The 26,927-nt window shown below is 40.1% G+C and overlaps 1 protein-coding gene across 7 annotated transcripts; it reads left to right on the top strand.

Annotated features, from left to right (window-relative positions):
* The first annotated feature begins 849 nt into the window (after window positions 1-849).
* LOC108876731 (zinc finger protein aebp2) lies at window positions 850-23,636 on the top strand. Of its 7 annotated transcripts, XM_018666425.2 has the most exons (9): window positions 851-1,495; window positions 2,687-2,897; window positions 3,679-3,786; window positions 4,001-4,187; window positions 6,142-6,266; window positions 11,958-12,025; window positions 20,075-20,188; window positions 21,559-21,588; window positions 22,661-23,636. In XM_018666425.2, the coding sequence occupies exons 1-9, from the start codon at window positions 951-953 to the stop codon at window positions 22,665-22,667; spliced, it is 1,395 nt and encodes a 464-aa protein (XP_018521941.1). In that variant the 5' UTR covers window positions 851-950; the 3' UTR covers window positions 22,668-23,636. The 7 variants fall into 7 exon arrangements, 6 of the variants coding, with proteins under 6 accessions (XP_050929224.1, XP_018521943.1, XP_018521946.1 ...); XR_007813962.1 differs by lacking the exons at window positions 21,559-21,588; window positions 22,661-23,636 and having other exon boundaries at window positions 850-1,495; window positions 4,001-4,176; window positions 20,075-20,154; XM_051073267.1 differs by lacking the exons at window positions 20,075-20,188; window positions 21,559-21,588; window positions 22,661-23,636 and adding an exon at window positions 16,968-17,675 and having other exon boundaries at window positions 850-1,495.
* Window positions 23,637-26,927: the final 3,291 nt, after the last annotated feature.

The following is a 26,927-nucleotide window of genomic DNA, read 5'->3' as shown; positions in this document are numbered from 1 at the left end:
GTGACAATGTTTTGCATTTCCATGAGCTCAACATTCAGGCCTTATGATAATTTTTGAAGTTAGAGTGTTATACTTGAATAATATTTGAATTATCAGCTTAATCAGAAATAATTAGATAAAATATCTCATTGGTGGATACTATTGGATGTAGGGTCATTTCATTTGGTCAAACCATAGACCGTGGGTTCAAACTGATCTTGCCGTCAGTATGAGTGAGAGTTTAAATACAGAACTGTGGCTCCCTCTTGTGGCCATTCTGCTGCAGCAACATTGGTCACATGCAAGCTGGATCACTGCATCTGTGGTAGTGGATCGCTCAACTTTCCATGAGAATTCACAAAACCCAATATGGAGAAAATAGAAAATAAAATACATACCACTTTCTAGTAAGGAACTCTTCATAAAGGGGTTATAACTAAAGTTCTGAATGAATGAAAATAAATCACTGAAGCATCATACATCAGTTCATATATCTCCCTCATAAGCAAGAGGAGAAAAAAATGAATGATGAAAGGGTAATGGAGATATTCTGTTCGGGATGGTTAAGCGTGCTTAAACGCACACACATGACCGGTTTTCTTACAAACTGATCATAGTTGAGAACACTGGGAAAATTGGTAAGCCTGAATAAAGCCATTATATTGTCCAAGACCCTAAGCAGATAAACGCTCTAAAACTAAAGTTATTATGCATGGTCCCTGAAAGTGAATCCCCTGCTTCTACGGAGCCTTTGCTGTAGTAAACAGTGACTCCTCCATTTAAAAAGAAAAGAAGAAACACATGGAAAGTTTAAATACCAACGTCAGAGTTTACCCTCCTCGTGCCGCCTCTGACCAATCAGAGAGCATACAGTGTGATTTGGCCCAGCCCTCCCTCTGCAGTGAAGCATTTGACGGTGCCACGGCTAAATTTTAATACCGAAAGTGTCCCACGGTACGTAAGCCGCTGAAATGGCTGCTGCGGCTACAGAAGAAACACCCGCACTGAGTGTCGAGGACGATGCACCGACCGTTGAGACCAACGAGGGCAACGGCGAGGAAAAAGAAAAGGGCCTTACCGAAGCGGAAACGGAGGAACCAGGCAGTAACGTAGAGCCGAAAATTGAAGAGGTGGGCGCGGAGGCCGGCGAAGAGAAGCCCGCTGAAGCCGCTTCAGACAAGGCCGCGAGCGAGGCGGTGACACACGACAGCGCTGTAACGGTCAACCAAGAGGCGACACCCGCTCCTGAAGAACCAGAGCAAAAGCCGGACTCAGAGCAAAGCTCCGGAGATGGTAACAGCGAGCCTGCCAACGATAACACGATGAAAGAAGCGAAGGAGGAAGCAGGAGAAGACAGCCGGTGTTCGGGAATAGACTGCGAGAAGAGCAAAACAGTTTGTGAAGACGGTGAGAAACCCAGTGGCGGAGGCGGGGAGCTGGGCGACAAGAGGCGGCCGAGTGTGGAGATTTCGTCCTCGGATGGTGAACCGTTGAGCCGTATGGACTCTGAGGACAGGTTGGTCTGGGAAATTACAGGTTACTATTGACCAGTGCTTGCTGCGTGTGAACGCATTACAGTAGCTACTGACAGTGATAGTCCTTCCATCCAATCTTTGACCGACCAATAACAATTAATTAGTTTTTGTTGTTAATAGTTTAAACTATGAAAGAATCGATTCATTTATAAACCAAAATCTAACCAACCTACCCTCCCCATTCATTTTCAGTATAACTTGTCAAATTTGCATATTAACTACTAAGCTACTTAACCAGACATGTCCTCAGACATATGAAAAATGCTCAGCTTGGATAATTATTTGCATTTGATATGGTTTTCTTCAAAAAACGTTTAAGCATCCTCCTTTAAAAAGTCACCTACTACTACTCCTTATCCCCAATTTAAAATCCAGAACCTGTGTATACACTAATATACTTCATTATAAAGTCTTTCGGCTGAATGCAAAATGTCTCCTACTTCTCTGAAAAGCCCATTTTCAGTATCTGTGTGCTGGAGGTTTGAGAATTTCCCCCATCACACTCCTGTGAATCATAAATGCAAACTAGTCTTTTTGTCAAAAAATCATCTTGTATGTACAAGCTTTAAATTGAAAGTGAACACAGAGAAACTCTCCATCTTCAGCAGATGAACAGGAAAATGTATTTCTAGTTTAAAATTTCACACACAACATCATGCTGCACGCTTAACATCCAAGTGAATTATCAATACGAAAAACAACATTTAAAGGGGAGGAAGGTTTTAAACATTCATTGAAAGGTAATTTAACTGATCTCTTTAATAAAACTGTGGCTAAAACACTGGACTAGAAATGTTAATGGGAAAGAAACTGTTACTTGTTGAATGAGTGATGAGTAAACTATTCCCTGTGAGCCCTTTGGTGATGTTGACAGCACAGCAAATTAATAATATAGTACTAGGAGCACTGAATACAATGATCTAATTGATTTGGCATGAGTGATGAAAGTGGCATGCATGGAAAATCAGTTGCAGCTTGAAAATTTTCATGCATAGTGACTATGTAATGTGGTGAGTGATATCTGCACCTGTTCTTCACAGTTGTGCAAAGCCTGATCTAAGCTATGAAGATATTCTTGATGGCCCCAGTGCCCATGTTTTATAACTGTGGAGCTGTATTCTTTCTCCTTCCTTTCTCTCTTTCTACACCCTCCACTCTCTCCTAACTCTCAGTATCAGCAGCACCCTGATGGAGATGGAGAGTACTGTGTCCAGCGGACGCTCCACTCCTGCTATGATGAATGGACAGAGCAGTGCCAGCTCCTCCGGGACAAAGACAGTGGCTTATACCTGCTGCTGGGACCTCTGTCCACAGTGCTTCAATTCTAGTCCTGATCTTGCAGAACATATCAGGGGCATTCATGTGGATGGCCAACGGGGAGGGGTAAGTAGACTATAAACTTTTGGGCAAGCTCTATGTTGAAGACCTAGCAAGCTAATGTTCCTTTTTAACGTTGACAGTGCAGATGCTTAAGACGGAGTAGAGATTATTAGAACAACTACTTTCTGCCAGAGAAGAGTAAATCTAAACAGTTCATAGTGTGTTGGCATGAGTTATCTAAAGTAATGAGTACACTGTTTCTGGAAAGAAATGTTGTTTCAAATCTAATTTATCAGTATTGTGACCATAACAAACAAGTGGTTTTCTATGAATGCTTGTAGATCACCCAGCTGGCAACACCTTTAAGTTACTGTGCACTTAGAATATTCCTTCTGTACAAAATTTTGGTGTATTAAACCATTTTTTGAACCAACCTTTGAATGCAGCCATAAACAAACTTGGCCTTGTTTTAGAGGCCTGATATCTGTGTCACCTGTACAGTAAAAACAGAATTTGCAGTGTGCCTTACATTTTTAGGTTTCATTCAGTATTTAAAAAGTCTTACTAAAAAGTCTCAAATGTACCAGCTGTGATGGCCACATATTGAGATTTTTCTTTCTTGACAAACACAAGATATATCAGAAAGAATGGATGATAGGCAACTTTACTTGTCTAACAATCATTAATCAAGCTGCCTCGACAAATAGCCTCTCCTTTTCACTGTTGTTTTACTATGTACAACTTTTTTTGGTTCATTTTTCTCCACTTATATTGTCTTTTTATTTGTCCTGCTACTCCTATATAAACTCTTCGTCCCATCTTCGTCTCTGTCTGTGTTCCTCAGGTGTTTGTGTGCCTGTGGAAGGGTTGTAAGGTGTATAACACACCATCCACCAGTCAGAGCTGGCTCCAGAGACACATGTTAACCCACAGTGGAGATAAGCCCTTCAAGGTAAAGCTGCCCCCCCCCTGATGATAATTAGCATTATTGATATTTGATAATATGCTGTTTATGAGTAATGTTTATAGTATCACAACATCTATGTGTAAGTGAATGCATCTAAACTGACATAAAAATGTATTAATAGCTTATTTAAAAAGTTGTAATGTTGTCTTATAACGTGTGAAATATACTATATTTTCTGTGTCTCTGTGCTCTGCTGCAGTGTGTAGTTGGTGGCTGCAATGCCAGCTTTGCTTCGCAGGGAGGGCTGGCTCGCCATGTACCCAGTCACTTCAGTCAGCAGAGCTCCTCTAAAATGTCCAGCCAGGCCAAACTCAAGGAGGAGTCACCCTCCAAGGCTGGACTCAACAAGAGAAAGAAACTCAAGAACAAACGCAGGTGCTCCCTACGTACGTACCTAACAGTCACACAAACTAATCCTGTTTCAAAACCTTTCTCAATGTGATTTCCCTCCATTTCTTTGTCTTTAAGGATTACAAGCTGAACACATTTTTTAATGTAGTGCCATTTCTGTTGTGCTGAAACAGATGTTTTCAGCTTCTAACCTCCCACATCTCTTTGTTGGAGAAGCTAGTGCTGGACCACACACACACACAAACAGGAACACAAGCACATGGCAGCTAGACAGACATTCTCCCTGTGGCGATGTTCTGCATTTCAGAGAACAACTTTTGAGTGTCTTCTCTTATAATTTCTCTCTACTGGCATGTCTGTGCCCAGGTAGTTACTGATAGTGGGCTCCCTGGTGGCTGGCTTTGCCTCAGATAGCCTGTGTCAGTCTGCATTATGCAAACTCAGCGCTCTTTTTCCTACTTGCACACTTTTTGGTTATTTATTTTTTTTTTTTTTGTCTTTTGTGTGAAGTGCAGAAGTGAAATCTAATTGTACATTTGGAAATTGCTGCTCTAGAATGTTACATTTCTGTGAACTTTGCTGTTTTAGTTGGAAGATTTATATGGCTAATAAAAGACTATATCAGTAATTTTGCATATTTCAGTATGTTAGCTACAAATTGTATATACTTGAGGTTATTAGGTTTTTCCAAGCATAACTTTTTAGATTGATTACCCCCTAGATAGTCATTAATTTACATACATTTGAGTACAAAATCAACTTGCAGAGAGCAGAAAACATGCCTGTGGTAATGACCCATTCACATAAAGTGTCTTTGTGTTGTTTTAAGTCTTGTACTGATCCACTATAATTCAGCCAAAAAGGACCATTTTAAAAACTCTGTATAGCAGTGCAGTGAGGGATTGTTGTCACATTGAACAGTTGATAGTTGAGTGCCAAAAACCATTTCATGAGAGATGTTGAGAAAAGTCAATGTATATTACGAGAAACATCTTTTTCCCTTAATAATAGATTACGTATGCCAGATGAAGTATCTTTGACTACAGCAGCAGGTCAAGGAACAGTCTTAGCTTGCAGCTCCATTACCATACAATAGTAATGTGACTTCAACAACAAGAAACATTTTTAAGAAAGGATCTAAATGTATGAAAGAACACAGAAGTATCCTGTAGTGAACTGGCTGCAAACCAGTGGCTTGAGGTCAGTATTTTTGCATTAACCACTTCCTGTTGATTATTGTCTTTGTTGCAAGTTGCAGTTGTTGCAAGAATTGTATTTGTGAAGCCACATGTGTAAGGGCTGTGTCTCTTGCAAAGCAACATGTTAGTCAGCAGTGTAGAGGCTGATGTTTATAATATTATTTATCAATCGAATGCAGTCCTTCATCAGAGGTTTGTCTCTGGTCGTGGGTAAAACAGTTGTTAACACTTAACTGACTTATCTGTTTTTAATTACACAGTGTTTTTAAAGATTAAAATTTGTGTTGACTTTACAACGATCTCTTATACATTAGGTTAAGGCACATGTCCTATGCAAAGTGCTCTTTTCTCTTTTAGGAGAGAAAAAAATAAACATATTATGGATATAGATTATGGAATAAATGAGAATTACAAGTTCGCACATTTCTATTGCACCAAGTCCTCTAATGAAGAGATGTACATTTTCCACTTGAGCGCCAGTGCCTTGGTTAGGACTCAACTGAAAATCCTGAATAGATGTACTTTATGTTAACACCAAATGTCAAGAGGCCTGAGTTTCCTTACTGCTTAATATGTGCAGTGAGGCAGTTATTCAGAGAAACTAAACCATAAGAATCTCATTAGCATAGCTTTCTGAATTGGGACTTTTTTGTTGCTGCAAAGCAAATTTAAAAATGCAAAGGAGTAGCATTTTTCAGTCATGAGATGATTCTGATGTGCACAGTGGGAATCCTGGTGGTATGTGTGTTTGACTCTGGTCTCATCTGAGTCTGTCCTCCTTCCCCTCCAGCGAGACCCCACGACTTCTTCGATGCTCAAACCATGGATGCTATCCGCCACAGGGCCATCTGTCTCAACCTCGCCACCCACATTGAAAGTGTGGGAAATGGCCACAGCGTGGTCTTTCACAGCACGGTGAGTGCTTCACTACTTTTTAATGTCTTGTAGTGTTTGCCTTTGGCTACCTGTTTTCTTTTTAATGGGTTTATAGACAACAAGTTACAGTTGGGATTCAGAGGAAATGGTTGCAAGGGGGATAAATTATCAGATACCTTCCTCTGCTGTATGGGTGACTGTCCAAAATATTGGCAAAATGATTATTTATGTTGTTTACCACTCCTTAATCTTAGTTCATGTAACTACAGTCATCACAACATGAATTGCACAACATGAAAAAGTCTTGTTTCAGATTCAGTAAAACGTACTTACATGGGCCAATCAATGGAAATTTGATTTGTGATAATGATACACAAACATTTTATTTAATGACTGTGGAGATGTTTAACGGCAATCAATCTAAGTCAACACTCCACATCACAGGGGTTAAAAGTATCCTGACATTATGAGGACTATGTGTAAGAATTGAGCAGCTCATAAACCACTATCTGCATCTGCATATAGCAAGAGTCTGTGTTACAGGCATAATGTAGTAGCACTGGAAGCAGCAGTATTCTTATACACAACAGACAAATCAAAGCAGTAGCATATGACTGTTGAGACATTGATGAGAATATTTAAAGATTCTAGTCAGTACTTATTCTGTTTTATGTCTAAATCGTAATCTGTCCAGTAATGAATATAGACAGTTTGCCTAGCCTAATATGCATGATTGTGGTCACATTTTGTTAACCCTTGATTTTTGAAATCTCTCTTTTTTTTTTTGTCATTTTCATTTTAAACAACAGGGGGTGTGAAAGAATCACTGCAGATTTTTTCTCAGTGCACTTGAAGTGAACCTTGTGAATCGCCCCAAGGCTTGATGTTGTTTTTCTCTGAATCAGGCTTCACAGGAAACATAATTGGATTGTTTTTGTGTATTGTGCTCGGTCCATTCTGAGCCGTGTGCATGATACATTATTAATGAGCAGTAAAGTGCCTCCTTTTCACCTTACTATTGAGGGCACATATGAGCACTCACAGGAAAAACCTTTTTTTGTGAAAGATTCTCCATCTCTCACTGACAATGACTTAAAAGAGTGAATTCTATATTAATGGTGGTTAACTGTAGTGACATGTTGGATTTGAAGGGTGTGAACTGCAATTTTTTGAAATAACTGCTATTCTTATTCAGTTCCACTAGGGAGCACCCTGTCTCCTGTTCAAAGCCCTTGAATTGCATGATGGTGCCATTTTTGCTTATAAGCGGGAAAAAGAGAGGGACATCATGTGCTGCCTACCTCCCCCTTCTTTCACATGCTGTACGTAAGAAATATACACATAATCCCATTCACTTTTTGCTCAGCATAGTCATATACAGAAATCTTCCTGTTTTATCAGTGGCAGTGATTCTGTTTACCTTAGGCCATTTGGCCTGTATGATTTTTTTTTTTTTTTGTGGCACTTTGCCATTTGGTGGTGTTTTCCCCCCAGTGATTTCATTCCTATATAAATAATAGATTTATTTATATAGGAAACAGTAAATTATACATTTAGTGTGCTATTTTGGGTTCTAGTGGCTAACCTAGCAGAAGTGATTAGTGTGCTTATGAGCAGAAGAATCTACATTTCATATACATTTTCTCCCCTAAGAGAAAAGTGAAAATGTCTCAGGGGGCACTTCACATGTGACTTAAACCACTCAGAGATACTCTACATTTGAAGGCACAACTACACACACACAGGTAGGACGGTAGTTTGCACAGATGATCAGTAATGTTGAAATTATTATCATAATATTAATTAAGTACCTTAGGCCAGATATCAATTATGTCACAATACAGCAAATATGTGCAAAATCACCCAAAAAATGTAAACTGGTCTGCGTTACATGAGATCAAAACTTTTTTTTTTTTAATTCCATCTTGCGTCATTAAGTTGTACACAGAAATCTGCAGGTTATACAGCCATCTCTGTACATCTGTGTGCAAACAGATACATGAGTATGTCAAGCATCTCTTTCCCATTGAAATATATTTCCCCTGGCAGTAATTTACACGTCACTGAGTATGTAGACAAACTCACAGTTAATACTTCTGTTCATGTTAAAATGTAATTGGAGTGTTGACACCGGTGCTATCCCCACTGCAGTGTTCCTTTGCTCATAGCTTAGTTCCTTTCAACTCTTCTCCTCTGCTCTGCTCCTACAAACCTCAACTGCTTTCCAGCAGCCAAGAATTTTAAAAGAAAAGCTCAGGAGAAAAAAAAGTGAAGATAAAGCTTGGGAAGAGGTTAAGAGAGGTAACCGCATATTTGGACATAGACTGAGGAGGAAGAGCCAGCCAGGGGAGGGAGAGTAACAAATGGAGAGAAACAGAGACTTGGAGAGAAAGGACAAGGAAAAGGGGTTAAGTATAGGTCAGGGTCATGGAATCTCCTTTCCTCTAACCCCTGGAGGATTGTGGTGGAGAAGGACGGCGGCGCTACGTCAGACCTAAGGCCCCAGTGGACCCTCCCAGGCCTGGGGAGATGGAGCATAGCTGTGGGGGTTCTGTGGAGTTTGGCCAGCGGGCCTGCTGACACGCCAGAGCAACTCAGTCATGTTTATGATGGGATATTTTTGTTATTCCGCCAATCTGCGTCATCCACAGCTTGACCCCTTGACACTAGACAGGCACCCAGTTTTAGCAGGCCTGCCCTCCCCCAGCTTTGGTCCTGCCGTTTTCACTGGCTTGTTTTGGAGCCACACTAATATCCACTGTTAACTCCCTATTTCCTCCTGCTCTCACTCCCTCTCAGTCTCTCTCTCTCTCTTTCTCACCTCCCTCTCTCGGGTCTATAGAGGATTAAGATCTGTCCCTCAAAGCACCAACTGCCATCATCAAACCACTCAGCTCACAAATCACTTCATGCTGCTTAAACACAAGCCCACTTCTTCATCTTCAGCCTTTACATACATGGTCATGGCCCCTTCAAGTGTAGCCTGGGTTTGTGATTATTAACCTGGTGCTGTGAGGAGCCTGAGGGCGCAGGTTAACAGCTATGCATTTTTAATTAAAACGGCAGTAAAGCAGCTCAGCTGTAGGGCTTGAGACACTCACTGTAAGGCCCTTTGCAGCCAGCATCAGATTCAGACAAATGTTGCAACCAGGCCCTGTTGTCTGTGAGAACTTGTCTTGTCTGACACATGAATTTACAGTGGAACAGCAGTAGTATCCAAGCCTTGGAGGAAAGTTAGCAGATAAAGGCAGGGGCAGATAACCAAGAAAAATTGAGAGGCCGTGATAATTTGTGAGGTGAGACTAATGAAAAATCAGTAAAAATAAACAGAAAAGGACAAAGAGAAAATAATTCAATGAAAGAATAAAAGTTAGATGGTTAGATAATTCTGAGTATTAAGACAATAATTACACACATTTGTGGTCCCCTTTATGGACACATTGAAAGGAAAGGTAGGGATTTCTTTGCGATTTACAGAATTTTTATTTGTGAATATAAAATCTGTACAACGTCACAGTAGCTGAATGACAGGGAATGTGGAGTAAGACAGGGGCCTAACACCATAATCTAACCATCTCACTTAAATGTCCACTTGTGTGTTTTGAAGAATACCCTGCAGACAGCAGGATGCCCCTACTCAATGTTTCACTCTATCCTATCCTTTCTATGAGTCACTGACAGAACGAGGATTCAGAGATCTCAGCTTTTCCCTTTCAAGTCAGACTCTAGAACTCATATTTGTTTTTATATGTCATAGAAAGGGTTTAGATTTCGTATTATAAGTATTTCTGTTCAAGGCTTAGTCATTTTTCTCAGGTTCATCACTCATGCTGTTACTGCTGCTTTGCTCCTCCCTACTTGTTCTCTTGTCCACTCTGAGGAGTTTTATGTGTGAGCACTATATTACTGACAAGAGGCAACAACATAGTTGATTTGCCAACTTGGCTGCTATTTACAAAGCTTTTCACAGACAAATGTTATGGCACAGAGCCAAGAAAAACAAAAATCATATCTGCCAAGCCTAAATATTTCTTCCAAAAAGTTAATCAGTCTGTAACTAGATGTGTTTGTGTCCCATTTGTTTTCCTAAATACTTCTTCTAGACAACTCTACCTGGAAGCTTATCAGAATATAAATATAGATTTGCACGTCTTTCGCAAAGCCCCTCCTGCATTGAGTGCAGAAGGGAGTGAGCTATTTCCCAACACATTAGCTCAAATAAAGTATGGAAAGAGAAAAACAACATGCAGATTTTTGCTTTGTACCGGACAGAAGATAAAAACGTGGATTTGAGCATAAGAATATGCAAAATTGTCATAAAAGTGAGATAGATAAAATTATTTGAGGTTCTATAAAACAAAGAAATGAATACATATTTTGGCTAAAGCATGGGAGGGTGGGAAAAGTAGGAGGAGGAGAAGAGTGATTCTAGGTCTCTGTCTCTGTCTGTGTCTCTTGTCTCAGTGGAGCCTCCTCCCTCCTGTCCTCAAACCAGTTTCCATCAATGCCACAGCCAGTCCCTAGAGTCATAAAAATAATTTCAGATATTCATGTGCGTAAGAGAAGTTCTTCACATGTGAACTCATTCACTATCCTAAAAATAGACATTCCTCACAAAAAAGAGCCGATTGACGCAAGAGGTTATATCTGTGCCTATTTTTGACACTCCTGGTTATTTTTCTAGCTTTTCTTTTCCCCACTGACAATATTTGTGTGGATTCCAGACCAGTTTTACTATAAACCAACACAGCGTGATAGATGAAATGTTATACATAAAAAGGGCCAGCTATTCAGGAAATCTGGTATTGCTTTGAGTGTATTTTCACAAGAGGAAAGGCCTTGAAGTTTGTGGTTGTGTTGGCAGATTAAGTCCTGATTAGTTAAACCAGGTAACAAAACACGAAAACACAGATACAATGACCACATCAGGCCATGTTACTGCAGCAAACAAGACACTGGTTGCTAGTCTCAGATGCACTCTTGTTTAAAGTGTTGAAGCGTCTGGTGCTAACATAATTCATGACAAGAGCAGTGACTTGTTTATGGTGGTAACTGCTCAGTCTGTACCCCTTCTCTATCTTCTTGGCTCTCTACAGTACCAGCTGTGATGAGCAGTCCTCAGTTAAGTCCAAATACTTAGGAGATATCAAACCTTTGTCTGAATTTGAATTCCTTGGTCTTACAGTGTGTTGCAGGGGAATGTGGGATAGATCCCGCCGAAAATAGAAATCTCACTGAGCTCTTGCATGCATTATTAAGATTACTCACATTGCTTATTAGTGTAATGATCAGCCACTGTATCATTTGGTGAGATATTTGAAGCATGTAGCCTCATTATTCGTCAGAGATGGGGCCAGGATGGGGCCATGTCTTTGAAGCTGGTTCTCCACAGACAAACAAGACTGCTGCAATACGAGCAAAAATTCGACACATTTTTGCTAATCTGATGCTTGTAAAATCACAATTTGGCTTGGAAATTTGGAATTAACCATAGTATGTAGGTTAAATTATATGTCTTTTATAAATATTTGGTGGTCACTTTTCAACGGTGAGGCTGGTTACAGTTACTTGATTATGCATATGCCAAATGACAGCAGTGCAGCAGAGATGAATTGACCGACTGAGTGGAATGACAGCCAGGAGACAGCAATAGTCATTTCCTTGGTCTCTCAGTACTTTTTCTGTCTCCTATAACTCAACTTTTATTTTCACTTGATTGTATCTGTGCAGGTGCTGGCTAGGAGGAAAGAAGGGTCTGGCAAGGTGAAGATTCTCCTGCACTGGACACCTGAGGACATGTGAGTAAACTGTGTCCTAAACTATAATTTGTACCATACTATATAAATCATGAGCAATAAAATGTCTTCACTGAAAGGTGCACCAGTGTTGCTATGTGTCACAGCACAGTTAATAATAGTATTAGTAGAATGTTGCGTTGTGAGGTTTAGGGGACCTGATCACAGCTAAACTGTATGGCTGTACCACAACATTCACTAAATACTATTGGTTGCCAACAACAAGAAAGGATAGAGACCTTACCTAAGCTGTGGCGAGCTCGACTAGTTAGTTCTCCGCTGCTCTTTCATTCATCCCCAAAGCATTGTTCACTCATTTGGATGGTTGGAGCTGGGCCCGGGCCTGGTGCCCTCAGCGCTGAGCTTGCCTCAGTTTCAGTTCATTTATGTTAAAAAATGGAAGCAGACAGAAACTAAACCAAAATACTTCAGAGAGGAGGGTTATCATTCATTGTCCATTACGTTCTCAGTGAAAGTTGCTTCTAACAGCAGCATGCTGTTCTCATCCATCAATCTCTCTTTGTGGCATCTGCTCTCTGATAGGCTTTTATTAGATACTACCAACTTTCTAGAAGCTTGACAACTTATCAAAAATCTCGAATGACAACTGGTCACAGTGGCACTGTTTTTACCCAACAAAATGTAATAGATAGTTTTAGGAGTTATACTAGACTAGGAGATGAAGTTCAATTTACAAACTCAAATGCCCAATTGTTTTTGTTTATTATTGTTACCAATAAGATGAATTCTAGCCCTAAAACTGTGCACTGGATATCCCTGTAGCTGTTACTGCGTACTGCATAGCATAGCTGATACTTCAGTGAGTAAACTTGCCACATAACCTAACTACCTCTTGAAATTATTCATTATATCTTTATTCCGTGCAGTGATTTTTTGAGTTAAGGGTGTGGATGCATGATAGATGCAGTTAATCATATCAAAAATGCGAAGAGATTAAGTCTGAGATTTGTAGATAACTTTTAAAATGTCACTGATCTACAAATAGCCAACTCAGCACCAAATGTACAAATCTCCTGCACGTTCTTACCATGTAAAGCCTGTGCCTGTCACACAAACATTTCCTTTTCGAGCAGCAGGGGTGCATGCATGTACAAGTGAACATCAACAATGTGTGTGTATCTTTCTCTGATAGTTTTATGATTCTCCTTTCCATCCAGTCATGCAGTCAACGTGGTGGCCTTCCTTCATGTCACGGCTCGCAATAAATTTTCCCAACCTTCCTTTCTTGGCTGGTCCAATATTTGTTGTGGAGAACTCTCTGTGTGAGGAGTCCAGGTCCTCTTACAGCATGTATCACACTAGCTCGTCTGCTTAAAGCCCAGAGCTGTCCTCAAACGGAGCTGAAGACATTAGACATACCTACTAGCTAGTATCCTCACTCAGTGTAATGATACCCACATTAATGCCTGGAGCACTGATGGAGAGAAAACTGGACTTAGCCATTAAAAAATCTGTCTCTGTCCTCTCTAGGTCTGGCGCTGGTTCTATACCATCTGCTTGGCTTGGTCCTACTCAGATAAACCTTGAATTGGTCCACTGAAGTGTCTTTTAAACAGTGGATCAGCATCCAAAATTAGCTGGAGGCTGATTCTCTTCTTTTTTTGTGGCTTTCCAATAAATTTTTCATCAATTCCCAGTTTAGGAAATAAATGTCCATCACAGCATTTTGGTGTAACCTCTGGATGAACTTCCACAAAGAAAAAAAATAATGCTCAGCCCATAGGGGTCTGAGCCGATCTGCCCAGTCCCCACTAGCTTCATACCTATGCCCAGCCTAGCTTTATCAGTCTCAGCCTACTGGAGGTGAATCTTGGCACCATTTATGCCCCAGCTCATTTAAGCAATTGGGCAGAGGGGCAGGCAGGTTCGGTACTGTGCTCAAAATTAAATGGGTCTGTCTCACAGAACATAAGAGCTTCACACGCTGTGATTCACAGCAGGGTTTTGCTCAAGGGAAGCTCCCACCACACTTCTAACACTCCCATACTCCCATTAAAGGGTTTGACTGCACGGCCTCTGATGATGATCAGAGAGAAAAGAGGGGAAGAATGAAAGAGAGGAGGATTGAAAATTTTGATTGAGGGCAAAAAAGAGGTGGGAGATGAGAGGAAGGATGGGGAGAAAGAAGGTCAAAAGAGACAAAGAAGTGGTTGAAAAACAAAAAGAAAAATAGGTTCAGTGAAAAGAAGAGCAATGATGGCACTGGGTAAAGAAACCTGGATGATGCTTCTTGAGGTAGATTGCAGCTGACAGCCTCCAATGAACATACTGTAGCCTAAACCCTTGTACTCTCAGTCTTCTGCTGCTTCAGCCTCCCATCTTCCTTCCCCTCCTTTCCTTCCCCCCTCTCTGATCCACCTCTGCAATCTCCTCCTCACCCCGCATGTGGGAGTTTAATATGGTGCATAGAGAAATAATGAGGGAAAGGGAGTGGAAGAGAAAGATGAAGTTTGGAGATCAGGAAAGACTCGTCAGATTAATTCCAAACAGAGAGACACAGATGGAGATTGATACTGAGACTCAGTGGCAGAATGGATAAGGGAAGGAATTGGGGAGACAGAGAATTGAGGAAAGTGAGAAATGGGAGTGGGAACAAAATGATTATGGGAGAGAGAAATGTGAAGAAGAGGCAGAATGAAACCAGAGAGAATGAATGAGGGGGAGAAAATAAAACAGATAGAAAACAAGAGGGAAATGCCTTTTGGCTTGGTCCGTGCAGGAGAAATCAGTGGTGCTACTGAATCATACATTTGCCCAGCAGTGGGCGAGTGCTGTGGTCATTAATATGCATAGCCAATCCATAGAGGGGCGGTGAAGGAAATACAGTGATATCTTAAACTGTGAGGGTCACTCTATTATCTCTCAACAGATAAAGTTTTACCAGGAGACTTATAGTATGTATGCATGTATTCCTTGTTTTTTCATCTTTTCTGTTATGCATATAGGTTGCTAGTCCTAGGAGTATTGTACATATGTTAAGGAAAAATGAAGATTAGACTGTTCTTTTGATCTAACATAACCCTGCTTGGCTGCTTAGCTTATATGTTTGTTCATATTTTTCATACATTATGTTTTCCCATCTTATCATTGTAGTAGATAATGCTAAAGGGAGATTACATTAGGATGAGGATTAACAGATGTGTTAGGTGATTCTAACACTATTCCAGTTAACTTTCCAGGGGGTTTCTGGAGTTGTTGAGTTGCAATCTTATCCAATTCCACTAAAGTGTTTTATAGAGCTGCTAATGTTGATAATCTGATAGTCCCCAGTTAGATAGTAAGCTAGTTACCCAGACATGATTAGGACTGCAGTTTACATTAGGGCAGATGCACACTCTCTTTAAACCAATTCTTATTCTTTTGCCTTTGTTTTTTTTGTTTTGGAAAGGCTAAAATAATCCCACCCTGCACACAGACTTAAATGTCAATAACGGTCTTTTTATAGTTTCACACCACTGTAACGTGGAGAAGTAAATATCTTTTCTATGTTATGAAGAGACAATCACTGTCCTGGGGAAGGTTTTAGCGAACAGTAAATTGTAAACATGGATGATTGGTAGTGATTGTTACTTTGGCCAAGTTAATATTGAGTCTCTGACTTTGTGGAATGTCCAAGTATTTAACAAAATATCTGGTCGTCATATAGTTAGCCATCAAGTGTTGTGACCCCTCAACGCCAAGGTCAACGTCAAGTGCTGTACTGTGTGTGTGTGTGTGTGTGTGTGTGTGTGTGTCTGTGAGTGTGTGTGTGTGTGTGTGTGTGTGTGTGTGTACGCATATGTTTCTCAGTCACGAGTCAATGATTAGCTGTGTGAATGTGGGAAGTCATGTTTATTAATGCTGGAGCAAACCATTCACATTCTGACTGACACTCATTAACTCCATTTGGATTAATGAGTAACTGATTAACATGAACCATTCTTAACATGAATCACCAGCAGCTCACTGAGGAAGAAGAGGGGGGTAGGTGGGCTGAGACAGAAAGAGAGAACCATAATTGCTGTCTAATCTTTGATGGATGGGTGAATGGATTCCCCTGTATGCTGCTGAATGCGTTTGAATTATAAACAGCAGAATACACAGTCAGTGACAGTGAATGCCTTGAGCCACTGGCATCCTAGCACATAATTTTGGACAAACTACATGGTGCTTATCATGCACAAGATGAGTTTATCTCTTATACCTTTGTTAGCTGGTTTGTAATGTTTTTTTCATTGTTTTTTTTTATCTTTAGGCAGTTACCAAGGTGCACAATAATCAGAAACTAGTGAGGCTCTCGTGAAGGGCAGTTTTTTACACTTTGGGCACATGGCACAATTTCCAGTGTTATATCTGAATATGCAATCTAGTTAGATAACAAAATCCAAAGAATATGTAGTGGAAAAAGTATATAAAAAATGTACCAAAAAGAGGCATAATTCCTCAAACAAATTTAACACCTACGTACATGTAACCTGAGTCTAAGAATAGTTTCTTCACTTGACATGGTTATGTAGGGCATCATTAGGTAGGAAAAATGTGACAAGTTTGGTTATATTACTATTCATTGTGTAAACCTCTACAGCTCCCAAGGGAGGAAAAAAAATCTTAGGAACTTCGTCACATCATGTTGGCAACACTAATTCAGCATACAGATTTGGGGCAGAGATCAGTGACCTCAAAAAAACACTAATGGTCCATAAGCAACATCTATTCACGGTGTGAAAATGCTTTCCCTGCTTTATGCTTATCTTTGATCATTGAGTAACAGTCGTTCATGAATGGCTGAATGCATTTTGAGTGAGCAGCCAGTAAATATAGGCAAGTGAGTCATAAAACTAATATGGCCGATTTCTGCTTGCTTAATTGCACCATTGCTGTGATACTGTGAAAGTAGTGTGTCATTTTGTTCTGCATCATTAACAGTTACTTATCTTGTCTATAGGGTGGAGAAAAAGAGAAACCGAACTGCAAGAAAACGTTTCACTGCAGTTTATGCATGTGTTGTAAAACAACAGAGGAACTGCCACTTTGATCTAATAGTAATAAAGTAAGGGTCAAACAATCACACACAGGCAAATCATTCATGAAGACAGATGTCAATAAAGCATTTAAGAATTTGTTAAACAATATCCAAATCTACCTTTGATTCACCTGATACAACCCAGGGCTTAATCCTGGTTGAGACTGGCGTGAGGTTGATTTGCACAAATACATTGGTCTTGTTTTTAATCGTGTACCAATGTCTCTTTTTTCTTTCAACAGAGCATAATAGCTGTTATAAAATTCACTTTTTTGCTATTATAAAATTCACTTTTGTTTTGCGTTATCTGTGTGCAGGTCAATTTTGTTGCAGCTCCGTGTTGCCTGACTGTACTGAATAACCCCTTTAGAATTTGCATGGTACTTCACTTTCTGAACACTTATGTATAGAATAAAAAAGAGTGAGCAATTGTCTGAACTGTGATTATACTTAAGTAGTGCAATGCCTGTCTTTTTGCCAGACAGGGTTTGCTTGAGGCTGCAGTGACCTTTCCAGTCCCTGAACCAGTTCCCTGGGCCGGCTGTCTTCTGCTTTGCAGAATGATGCAGTTTATAGGGACATTGAACTCCTGAGCTCTGTATAAAGCCATTTAATATGTTAGTGATTTAATATGCACTTTGCTGCTTTGTGATGAACTTATAGCTCCTGTCACCACTGGAAGTGTCAAGGCCTGAAGCCAACCATCAATTCAGAGTGAGGACTGGGCTTCACTCTGGCAGACACCCCCAGTAGCTCTCCCTTCAGAGGCCTCACTCACAATATACATTTTGGGCTCATAAAGAAGTGAGCCAAACAGTCTCCTTTGGAAAATAAATAAATCCATTTGTCTTTATTTGGCTTGGTGTGACTGAATAGAGGCTTTTTGTAGAGATGCCTTTAAGGAAAATCTGTTTGTGTGTGTGTGCATGTAAGGGAGTGATTTGAACACTTGTATGTGTGTTTGTGTGATACATGTGTGACATGCTGACCCCCCCCCCCCCCCCAGTGCAGTAGTCCCGTGTGCCTCCCATCCATCAGAATATAATAACTCATCAGCACCACAGCACACTCGCTCTGACATGTTTACGGTGACTCTGGAGTAGAATGTGCATGTTACCGTGCACGTACACAAACACACATGGGTGTTTACTGCATATTTAACACTCTGCAGGTCCTCCTCTGTCATTTGAGGTTTGCTTTTCACAAGGACACTAATTCAAGACTAACCCAAACTTTAAAGCTGCTTTGAAGGGGACTGTTTCTTGTCTTGTCCCTGCCTCTTTTCAACTTCCTCTTTCTGCTCTCGCCACCATTAAAGGGGATACAAACACTTTATGCCTGCACTACAGATTAAAAAGATACAGAAGCTGAACTAACAACTCAGTATCTTAGAAATAACTATAAAAAAAACTTTTCTATGCTTTGACCAAGATTAGCATTAGCATTAGCAAAATTAGCTACTGCTGTATCTCATTAGTACTCATCTATATTTTACGAATCAACACTAAAAATAAATAAATAAATTCTTTTGTACTTTTGTAACACATGCTTGTACTGTATGCATGCAAATTCTTGTTGAAATAACAGTTCTATACTGTGTTTGTCTGTGCATGTGTTTATTCAAAATCCCCATCTGTGATTCTAACAATCCTCTAGTCATGCCTGGGTCAAATAGTGATTGCACCTTATTCTTTCTTTAACAATGATAACTGGAAGGATTGTTTTTTGCAACAGATGAGATTTTGATAGTTTATAAGTACACTACAGTGGTTTTCTGAACTTTATAGTGTTTACTAAATTGTCCCATGTGGCTGGCCCCACCCTCCAAGAACTTAAACATGCCATAAAAGGATTTGCATCCACTGTGTAAGTGAGCTGTTTCCCCTCCCTCTCCACTTTCCCTCTCCCTCCACCTCCGTCTTTTCCTGTCTTTTATTTCTCAGTTTTCTATTACTTTTGCCCCCATTTGTTCTCCATCTCTACCTGCACCCAGTTGCGCTGAATGTGCTGCATACGAAGCACTACCTGAACACCATCCACTGAATGGGCTGACTAGGCATGTGAAAGAGTGATTTGGCTGGGTGGCTGCCTGCTTGCCTAACTGCCGCCTGCAGTGTGTGTGTGTGTGCTTGCGTGCGTGTATATCTGCATCTCTCGGGGCTCCTGTGATGACGCACATAGTGACGGGGGGAATGCTGGGGGTGGAGACGGGGAGGCTGGAGGAGGGAGGGGAGGTGCAGTCAATTCGCTAAGCTCTTTGTTTCTCTCTTCTGCACCTTGAATTGCCACGCCAATGCACACTCCCTTCTTTCACAGGGGATCACACTGCTGTGGGTACAGTAAGACACAGCTGAGCTGTACAGTACATGATGTGCACATGTGTGCCTGTTACTCTGAAGCTTTCATCTCTCTATCTTTGAGCTTTAAAACATGAAAAAAGCAGGCTGCTCTGATTTTGAGGTGCCCAGTATCTGTATTTCAAGCTACTTTTATATTGGATCATTTTTGTATGGACACAAAAACGTATACACATATACATACAGACATTCTGTCATCTATCCCACGTTTGATCTCGAAGTGTACACAAGTGAACAAAAGCTAATCATAAAGGTAAAGTGTAGATGTTACTTGATAATTGACAACATGGGAGGATAGTACAGTTTGTCCTGTGTGTGTGTGTGTTGTGTGTGTGTGTGTGTGTGTGTGTGAGAGAGAGAGAGAGAGAGAGAGAGAGAGAGAGAGAGGAGAGAGAAGGACTGCATACCTGTGTGCATGTGTGTCAGTTCCAGTGCTTTAGTCAAGGCCATGTTACTTATGGAAATGTACGCGGTGTTCAGGGGAAGGTGTCAACATGTGCCCTGGACTCAATGAGGCTCTTTGTCCATCCCTCTCACCCGCTCCATTCAACCTTACTCCCACTCCATTCCCCCTTTTCTCTTTCTTTCTTGTTAGAGCTCAAATGCTGACCACATGTCCTCTGTGTTTGTCTGTGTGTGCGCGTGTTTTTTTTTTTTTGTGTTGTCTTGCAGACTACCTGACGTGTGGGTGAATGAAACAGAGCGATCTCAGCTGAAGACTAAAGTGGTGCACTTATCCCAGTTACCGCAGGACACAGCCATGCTGCTAGACCCAAACATCTACAGGTGAGTGTGTGTGTGTGATGACGCCAATGGCCTCTTTGTGCACATGCTCACACAGTCACACACTGCTGTAGATCCATTTTGTCTCAGCCAAACACATGTTGCCCATGTGTAAATATTATCTAATCCTCAGTAGGATTCATTTTGTGAAACATTAAAGTGCCACAAGAAAGTGTTTAAAAGCTATTGCCTTTGCCCTCCAAACCTGTGTGTGTGTGTGTGTGTGTGTGTGTGTGTATGTGTGTGTACATGTGTGAAAGAGGATGTGGATGTGGATGTGTGTGTGCGCGTGTATGAGCCTCTGTCTTTCTTCTTTCTTCCACCAGGTGGCACCAACTCCTGACTCCAGCAGTCAGGTTAAAAACAAGTGCAAAGAAAAAACATTTTGTTTTGTTTGTCTGTGTGTAAAGAGTCAAATATCGTCTGCTGTACAACCTGTTGGAGGATGTCGGCTTTAGCCAGATATGGTGGCTGTTGTTATTTGTCATAAATCTCAAACAGTTATAATGAATAGGTCCTGTTATTTTAAGTATTAAAGAATCTTTCACTTGAGGCTGCATTTCACTTGCATAAACTTGTTCAGTTTATAAATGATATGAGAAGGAAAGATTTACATGAGGAAGTAATACAGTCTAAATTGCATTGCTCCTTCGAAAATAGAGGCAAACACATGCGCAGATTTTAAACCAAGATAAATCATATCTTGCTACCACACAAATGTAACTCCACACCATATATTTTCTTTGTCTTCAAATGCACCAAATTGCACTAAACATTAGCTAAGATATTATTTGAACTAGTACACTCATCACTGAGATGAGAAAACAAGGTTAGCTTTATGGTACACCATAAAAGGCTGAAAATGAATCCTGAAAGAGGAACAATGTGCCTAAAATAACAGAGCGGTCATCTTACCGGAGATATATGGCACACAAGTGTGCTGATCAGCACACAGGCTGACTGATTTTAATTAGACGTGAAGGCTCAGTAACTGCAGGGGCTGCTGCTGGACTCTGGTTTCATAGTTGAATATAACCGTCAGCACTCAGCCAATTTATGTCAAGGTTGTCCTAATGCATGAAATCCCCAAACAAATGAGGTGATTGGTGCCTGTGGCAGTAAATATAGCAAGGCAAACCCTTGTACATGTAAGATGGGAAGGATGTAAACAGACTGACATAGTGACAGTTAAGGATTGTTTTATTTCCACAATGTTTCCATGTTGAGGTTCTTGCATTTTGTCACAACTGTGTTTGAGCCGAAATCAGCTGTGTTTGAGCTGAAATCAGCTCGAACACATTATCACATTGTATAACATATATCACAAAGCTGCTCTTACACATCAGCCTCACAAACTTTTTCTGTGTTTTCAGAGCACTTCCTCAAAAGCGGCTGAAGCGCAGGTAAGTTGAACGAGTTCATTGGTGTATGTGTTAGATATAGATTAAATATATTGAGAAACACTTAAAGATTTATTGATTCTATACACACACAGTATCATGGTGTGTGTTTGGCCGAAACACCTTCAGTAGCTCGCGCCTAACATTTAGAATCGTGTTAATTAGGTACAGTGAGTGCACAAATAATTTGACCTGTTCATTGATGCCAACACATTAAACTACAAATGCACAATACAGAACTTAAAGTACATCCTGCACAAAAACAAACAAAACCTCACAAACTGGCTTGTGAACACAAGTCCTATTGTGCTGGACTACAACGATAATACACACCACAGGTAATAGGAAAAGAAAAAGTAAGTACTAAAGTAGTACTAAAATTAGTAAAGGTTGTATTGGCATAGTTTGTAGCAGCAATGGTGTAGTCAGATATGTACAGAAAGACTAGGCTTGTGCATAAATATAGAAGCATTAATGTAACATCATCAGTGTCTTTTTAAAAAGATTGTGCATCCATACACAGCTTTTGAAGATCACAGTCATGTTGGTCTGTGTGTGAAGACAACACAGCGCTGCTGCCTTACTCTTGTTTGTTTACTCAACTATTAAAGCCACATCTCTATTGTAGTAACCCACACATTTAAACGATATTGATGTCTTTATGAGAAGGAAATGTTCATGCATTCTCAGTATTACCTGTGGCTCTGGCTCTCCTGTGGTGAAACATCATCACTGATGATTACTTATCGCCCACAGTTTCACCATTCCTGTATACGGTGAAGCCAGCTATTTGAGAAACAAACCATTTTGATGACAGGACCCTTGGCATTTCCTAGTCTCACTCAAATTTGAGATCACATTTGGCCGTAGGTCTTTATTCCTTTAATTGACCTCAGTAGCTCAGCACAGCAAAAGCTCTCAAATACACAGTGTAATATGTCTGCAAAGGAAGTCAGCTCAATGTCTGAACATCCAGGATAAAGCCCATTTCTCATACTGTAATCTCTCTCGTGACACACTGAGAACAACTCATTCTCTCCCTCTCTCTGTCTTTCTCTCCTGTCTTTGTGCTCAGCCTGTAAGGAGTCAACTGTGGACTTGATACTTAAGGGGAAATCCTTGCTCATAGGAGGTTTATCTATATGGGATGGGACGCTCTTCATCTGTCTCTGCTGAACGGGGGGAGTGAAGTGGCGATAAAAGGAAGTAAATCTTGGCTACTGCAGTTCTTTTTTTCCCCTCTTAAATTTTGTATATCTGAAACAACTGTTGTAGCCAAGTGTGGTATATAATGGGACTAACATTTTTTAAAGCGTTTGTGTTCATCAGAAACTTAAATGAATGTTTTTTTAAACAAGCACCAAGCTGGAAATATTCTTAATACCCAATGGTGTAAAAACTGTTTTGTGTAACCTTGTCAGAAAATGCAGCATATTTTATAACTGTTTTGTGTAAAATATTTATGCAGATTTGTAACTTATTTTTATACCTTGAAAATGCTGGTGTATTGTGGATTTTTGTGAAGGTTTTGAATAGAACCGTATTTACTGTGATAATCTATGTTAACTGTCACTTGTAGGGATATTTGGACATTTCTAGTTGTAATTATGTTGTAAATAACAGAAGGCTTAACAGATAATCCTATTTATACTTACTGAATGCAGTACTGTTACCCGTGTGCTTGACAGTGAAGTGTGAGGTTGTGACAGTCATGTCAGACTTTCATGCAATGCAGACTGTTACAGGAGCAATAACTCAGTAGTTAAGGACACTACCGTGTAGCTCTTAATCTTACCTGGTCTGTAGAGAGTACAGCATAAAAATGACTCTTGACCTTTCAGCACACACTTAAAAAGTGTAAGTCACACCAACTTATCTCTCCACCTCCTCTCTCCCAAGTAACATGAACTGTGTATATCATAGTTGTTATGATAAATTTACATCACCGCTACTTAAGCACTCAAGAATTATTGTTTTAAAAAGTTGCGTTTTCTACTGTGTGTTGTCTCTGGAAATGGAATATGTGTTTGTAATAAAATGGGGAATCGATAGATGTTGACAAACGCAAGTTGTTTGTTCAGATGAGGATGCAAGGTGTTGGAATGGCAGAATGGAGCATTGCATCCATTTTTGTATGAATATGATTTGCTTATGTGTGCGTTGGAGGGATTGGCTGGGTTATTTGGCGTCCATTAGCAGAACAGCTTTGGCAGCATGCTGTGGTAGAGCTAATGACTGGGCCAGCAGGGCAGAACCCCCGCTGGTCTCAGCTGTTAGTGAGCATGCCTGCAGAGACAACTGAGTTCAGGGAGAGGTCTGCTACAATACGGCTGTCCTGCTCTTCAGTATGTCATGCACTTACACACACACACATACAAAATTCATGGGAATTTAGGACTCCAGCATGTGACATAATGAAGCCTTCAGGTGTTGTTCCATTGTTTTGTGGAGGAAAGCAGTGAAACTTTGTTTGGCACCCTGTTGTTTTTGTGTGCTTTGTTTTATGTCTTTCTCATATTTGCAATGGTCTGTGGCAGACCGTTAGAACTGTTTGGTGGCAGATTGATAAGTGATAAGACCAAGAAATGAAAGCAGCACATTCTTCAGTCATTACAAAAGTCCGTCTAGTGCCAACATCAGCCCAAATTACATTCCAACAAAGCCTTTGTATCTAAGAGTCTTCTGGATACTGTTATCACTAATTCAAAACTTAAATACTCCAAACCGAAAGCAAAGTAATATGTCATGGAATATGCATAATTAAGATGTGAGCCAAATTGATTGATGATTGATAATGATAAACCAATGCTCACGCAACTATAAGAGTCCAACACTGCCGCCACTTGGGCTAGAGTCACTGTTTGAACCCTGTCATATACATTCACAGAGCAGTTAATTAAGAACACCTGTACAACCGCTCATCCATGCAATTATCCAATCAGCCAAACATGTGGCAGCAGTGAAATGCATAAATCATGCAGATACAGGTCAGGAGCTTCAGTTAATGTTCACATCAAACATCAGAATGCGTAAAAAAAATCTCCATGACTTTGATTGTTGGTGCTAGATGGGCTGCTTTGAGTATTTCTGAAAGTCCTGATCTGGGACCTTGAGGCAGAAGGGCTACAAGAAAAGAAGACCATGTTGGGTTCCACTACTGTCAGCCAAGAACAGAAATCTGAGGCTGCAGTGGGAACAGGATCACCAAAACTGGACAGTTGAAGACTGGATAAACATAGCCTGTTCTGAATGCCCCAGCCATTCTTAATATTGTTGCTGACCATGTGCATCCATTTATGGCCACAGTTGATCCATCTTTTATCTCTACTGGCTTCTTCTAGTATGATAAAGCACCATGTCACAAAGCAAAAGTAATCTCTAACTGGTTTCATGAACATGACATTGAGTTCAGTTACCTCAGTGACCTTCTCAGTCACCAGGTCTGAATCCAATAGAACACCTTTGAGATGCGGTGGGGAGATTTGCAGCGTTAATGTGCAGCTGACAAATATGCACAAATTGGACCTGAATCTCACAGGAATCTTCCCAACATCTTGTTGAATCCATGCCACGAAGAACTGAGGCTGTTTTGAGAGTAAAGGGAGGCCCTAACCAGTGTCAGTATGGTGTTCATAAGAAAGTGCTTGTGAGTGTATTTTTCAGCCTATTTTTACAGTTGCCAACAAATGTATTCTAGTCAGTTTCAGCCAATGAAGTCATTCAGTCTAGAGTCAAAGCCATATTTCTACCCTCTACAGGACAGATTCAATCTTCATCATATTCCAAAAAAAAAAGAAAAAAAAAACATTTGGATGTCTTTATTTTGACTTCTCTGACTTTCATACTCTAAATCCATTTCACATTTTGAGTTCAAGAAGTTAGATCATATTAGTTTGATCAGATTTTGCTGTACTAGTTTGAAAAATACAAACACATTTAATTGACAGAGTTTAACAAAAACTGTACAAAAAATCTTTAAAATTAAATGTTATACTCAGTCCCATTTAAACTTTAAAAGTAAAACTGTATTCAACATCCACTTATTTTTGCTTGTGGTCTGACAGTTTGGGACTTATCACAGGATCACAGATTTTAAGTCATCGGTTTAGCAGGAAGTTCTTGATGATAAGCATGTCCTGTGAGCTTAGAGTGCACACATTATTTACAATATTTTAGTTGCTCATGAGTCACAGTGCTAGACAGTTGAATAGACCTACAGTTTCTTGAGTGAATAACATTCCCACAGTTCTGTTGACACTGAAATAATTAATTTCAGATGATTTGGCTGTGACCAAGTTGGAGTCCATGGTACAAACAGGAGATGGGCCAATCTGCTCTCTCTAATAATGATCAATATCACTCAGTAGGAAGACAGGTCCTTTTTGCACATGTTTGCAATGTACTGTGCTCTTTTTGGCTCTGACAACTCCTGTTTGCAGCTATATTTGTTTAAACAGACTGCTCCTTTGTGTTCTGCCCTCGATTTTTCCACAATTGTTGAGCATTAGCAGGATGAATCTGTGCTTTTCACAGCACATGTATTAATCTAATCTCAAATCTCAGAACAAACTTTTTGTGCGTGTTTCTTTTAAAATTACTGGTTCTTGTTTCTGTAAAATTGCTGTATATATTACTTTGTTTATTATGAAATACTTGATGGTTCCCCTGCAGTCCATCAGTGCGCATTCAATACTACACCTGTTTATTTCATTATTTCACAGATTTATCTTTTTTATGTCATAATTTTGACCTGAAAACCTTTAATTTTATATTATTGAAAATTATGTCATAATATTCAGAATATTAATGATTTTTAACTTAAGAATATTTAAGTCCTATAATCACTACAGTTGAGTATCCACATTTCTCATAAGTGATTATTTGCAGGATGTTTTGAATAAAACAATAGCACATTGTTACTGAGCTTTGTCTGAACCATAACTTCAGAAGTGACATCAGTTGGAGTGAACAGAATGATTGATACAAAGACTGGCAGGCAGATTTAGAAAGCGGACAGCAGCACTGCCTGCAGAACCTAATCCTGTCTCAGCCTGTCCGTGAAGGAAACACTGGGAAACTACCCCGAAGTGACGTCTGTTCACTCAGCCCAATGAAATGAGCCCCCCCCCCCATCTCCTCTTCCTCCAAACACCGAGTGTTATGCCAATCCCTTTGCCTCTATCTCCACTGGAAAATCCTTGATAAACAGTTTTTGTTTTGGATTAATCACATCATGTTTGCAGATGAGAATTTATTGATGACATATACTTTAATATTGATCCAAGTTAGACTAGAAATGGAAGCACAGTCTGTATTGTGACATGTGAACCTCATTAAGCCGA

This window comes from Lates calcarifer, linkage group LG10, assembly GCF_001640805.2.
Source record: "Lates calcarifer isolate ASB-BC8 linkage group LG10, TLL_Latcal_v3, whole genome shotgun sequence".
NCBI classification, from domain to species: Eukaryota; Metazoa; Chordata; class Actinopteri; family Centropomidae; genus Lates; species Lates calcarifer.
The sequence above is the reverse complement of the archived record's forward strand: the minus strand, read 5'-3'. Positions and strand labels throughout refer to the sequence as shown.

Coding starts and splice junctions, on each gene's coding strand:
- LOC108876731 (XM_018666425.2), top strand. CDS start 951: ATGGCTGCTGCGGCTACAGAAGAAACACCCGCACTGAGTGTCGAGGAC. Junction 4,188..6,141: donor CAAACGCAGGTGCTCCCTAC/GTACGTACCTAA, acceptor CTTCCCCTCCAG/CGAGACCCCACGACTTCTTC. Junction 6,267..11,957: donor GCGTGGTCTTTCACAGCACG/GTGAGTGCTTCA, acceptor GTATCTGTGCAG/GTGCTGGCTAGGAGGAAAGA.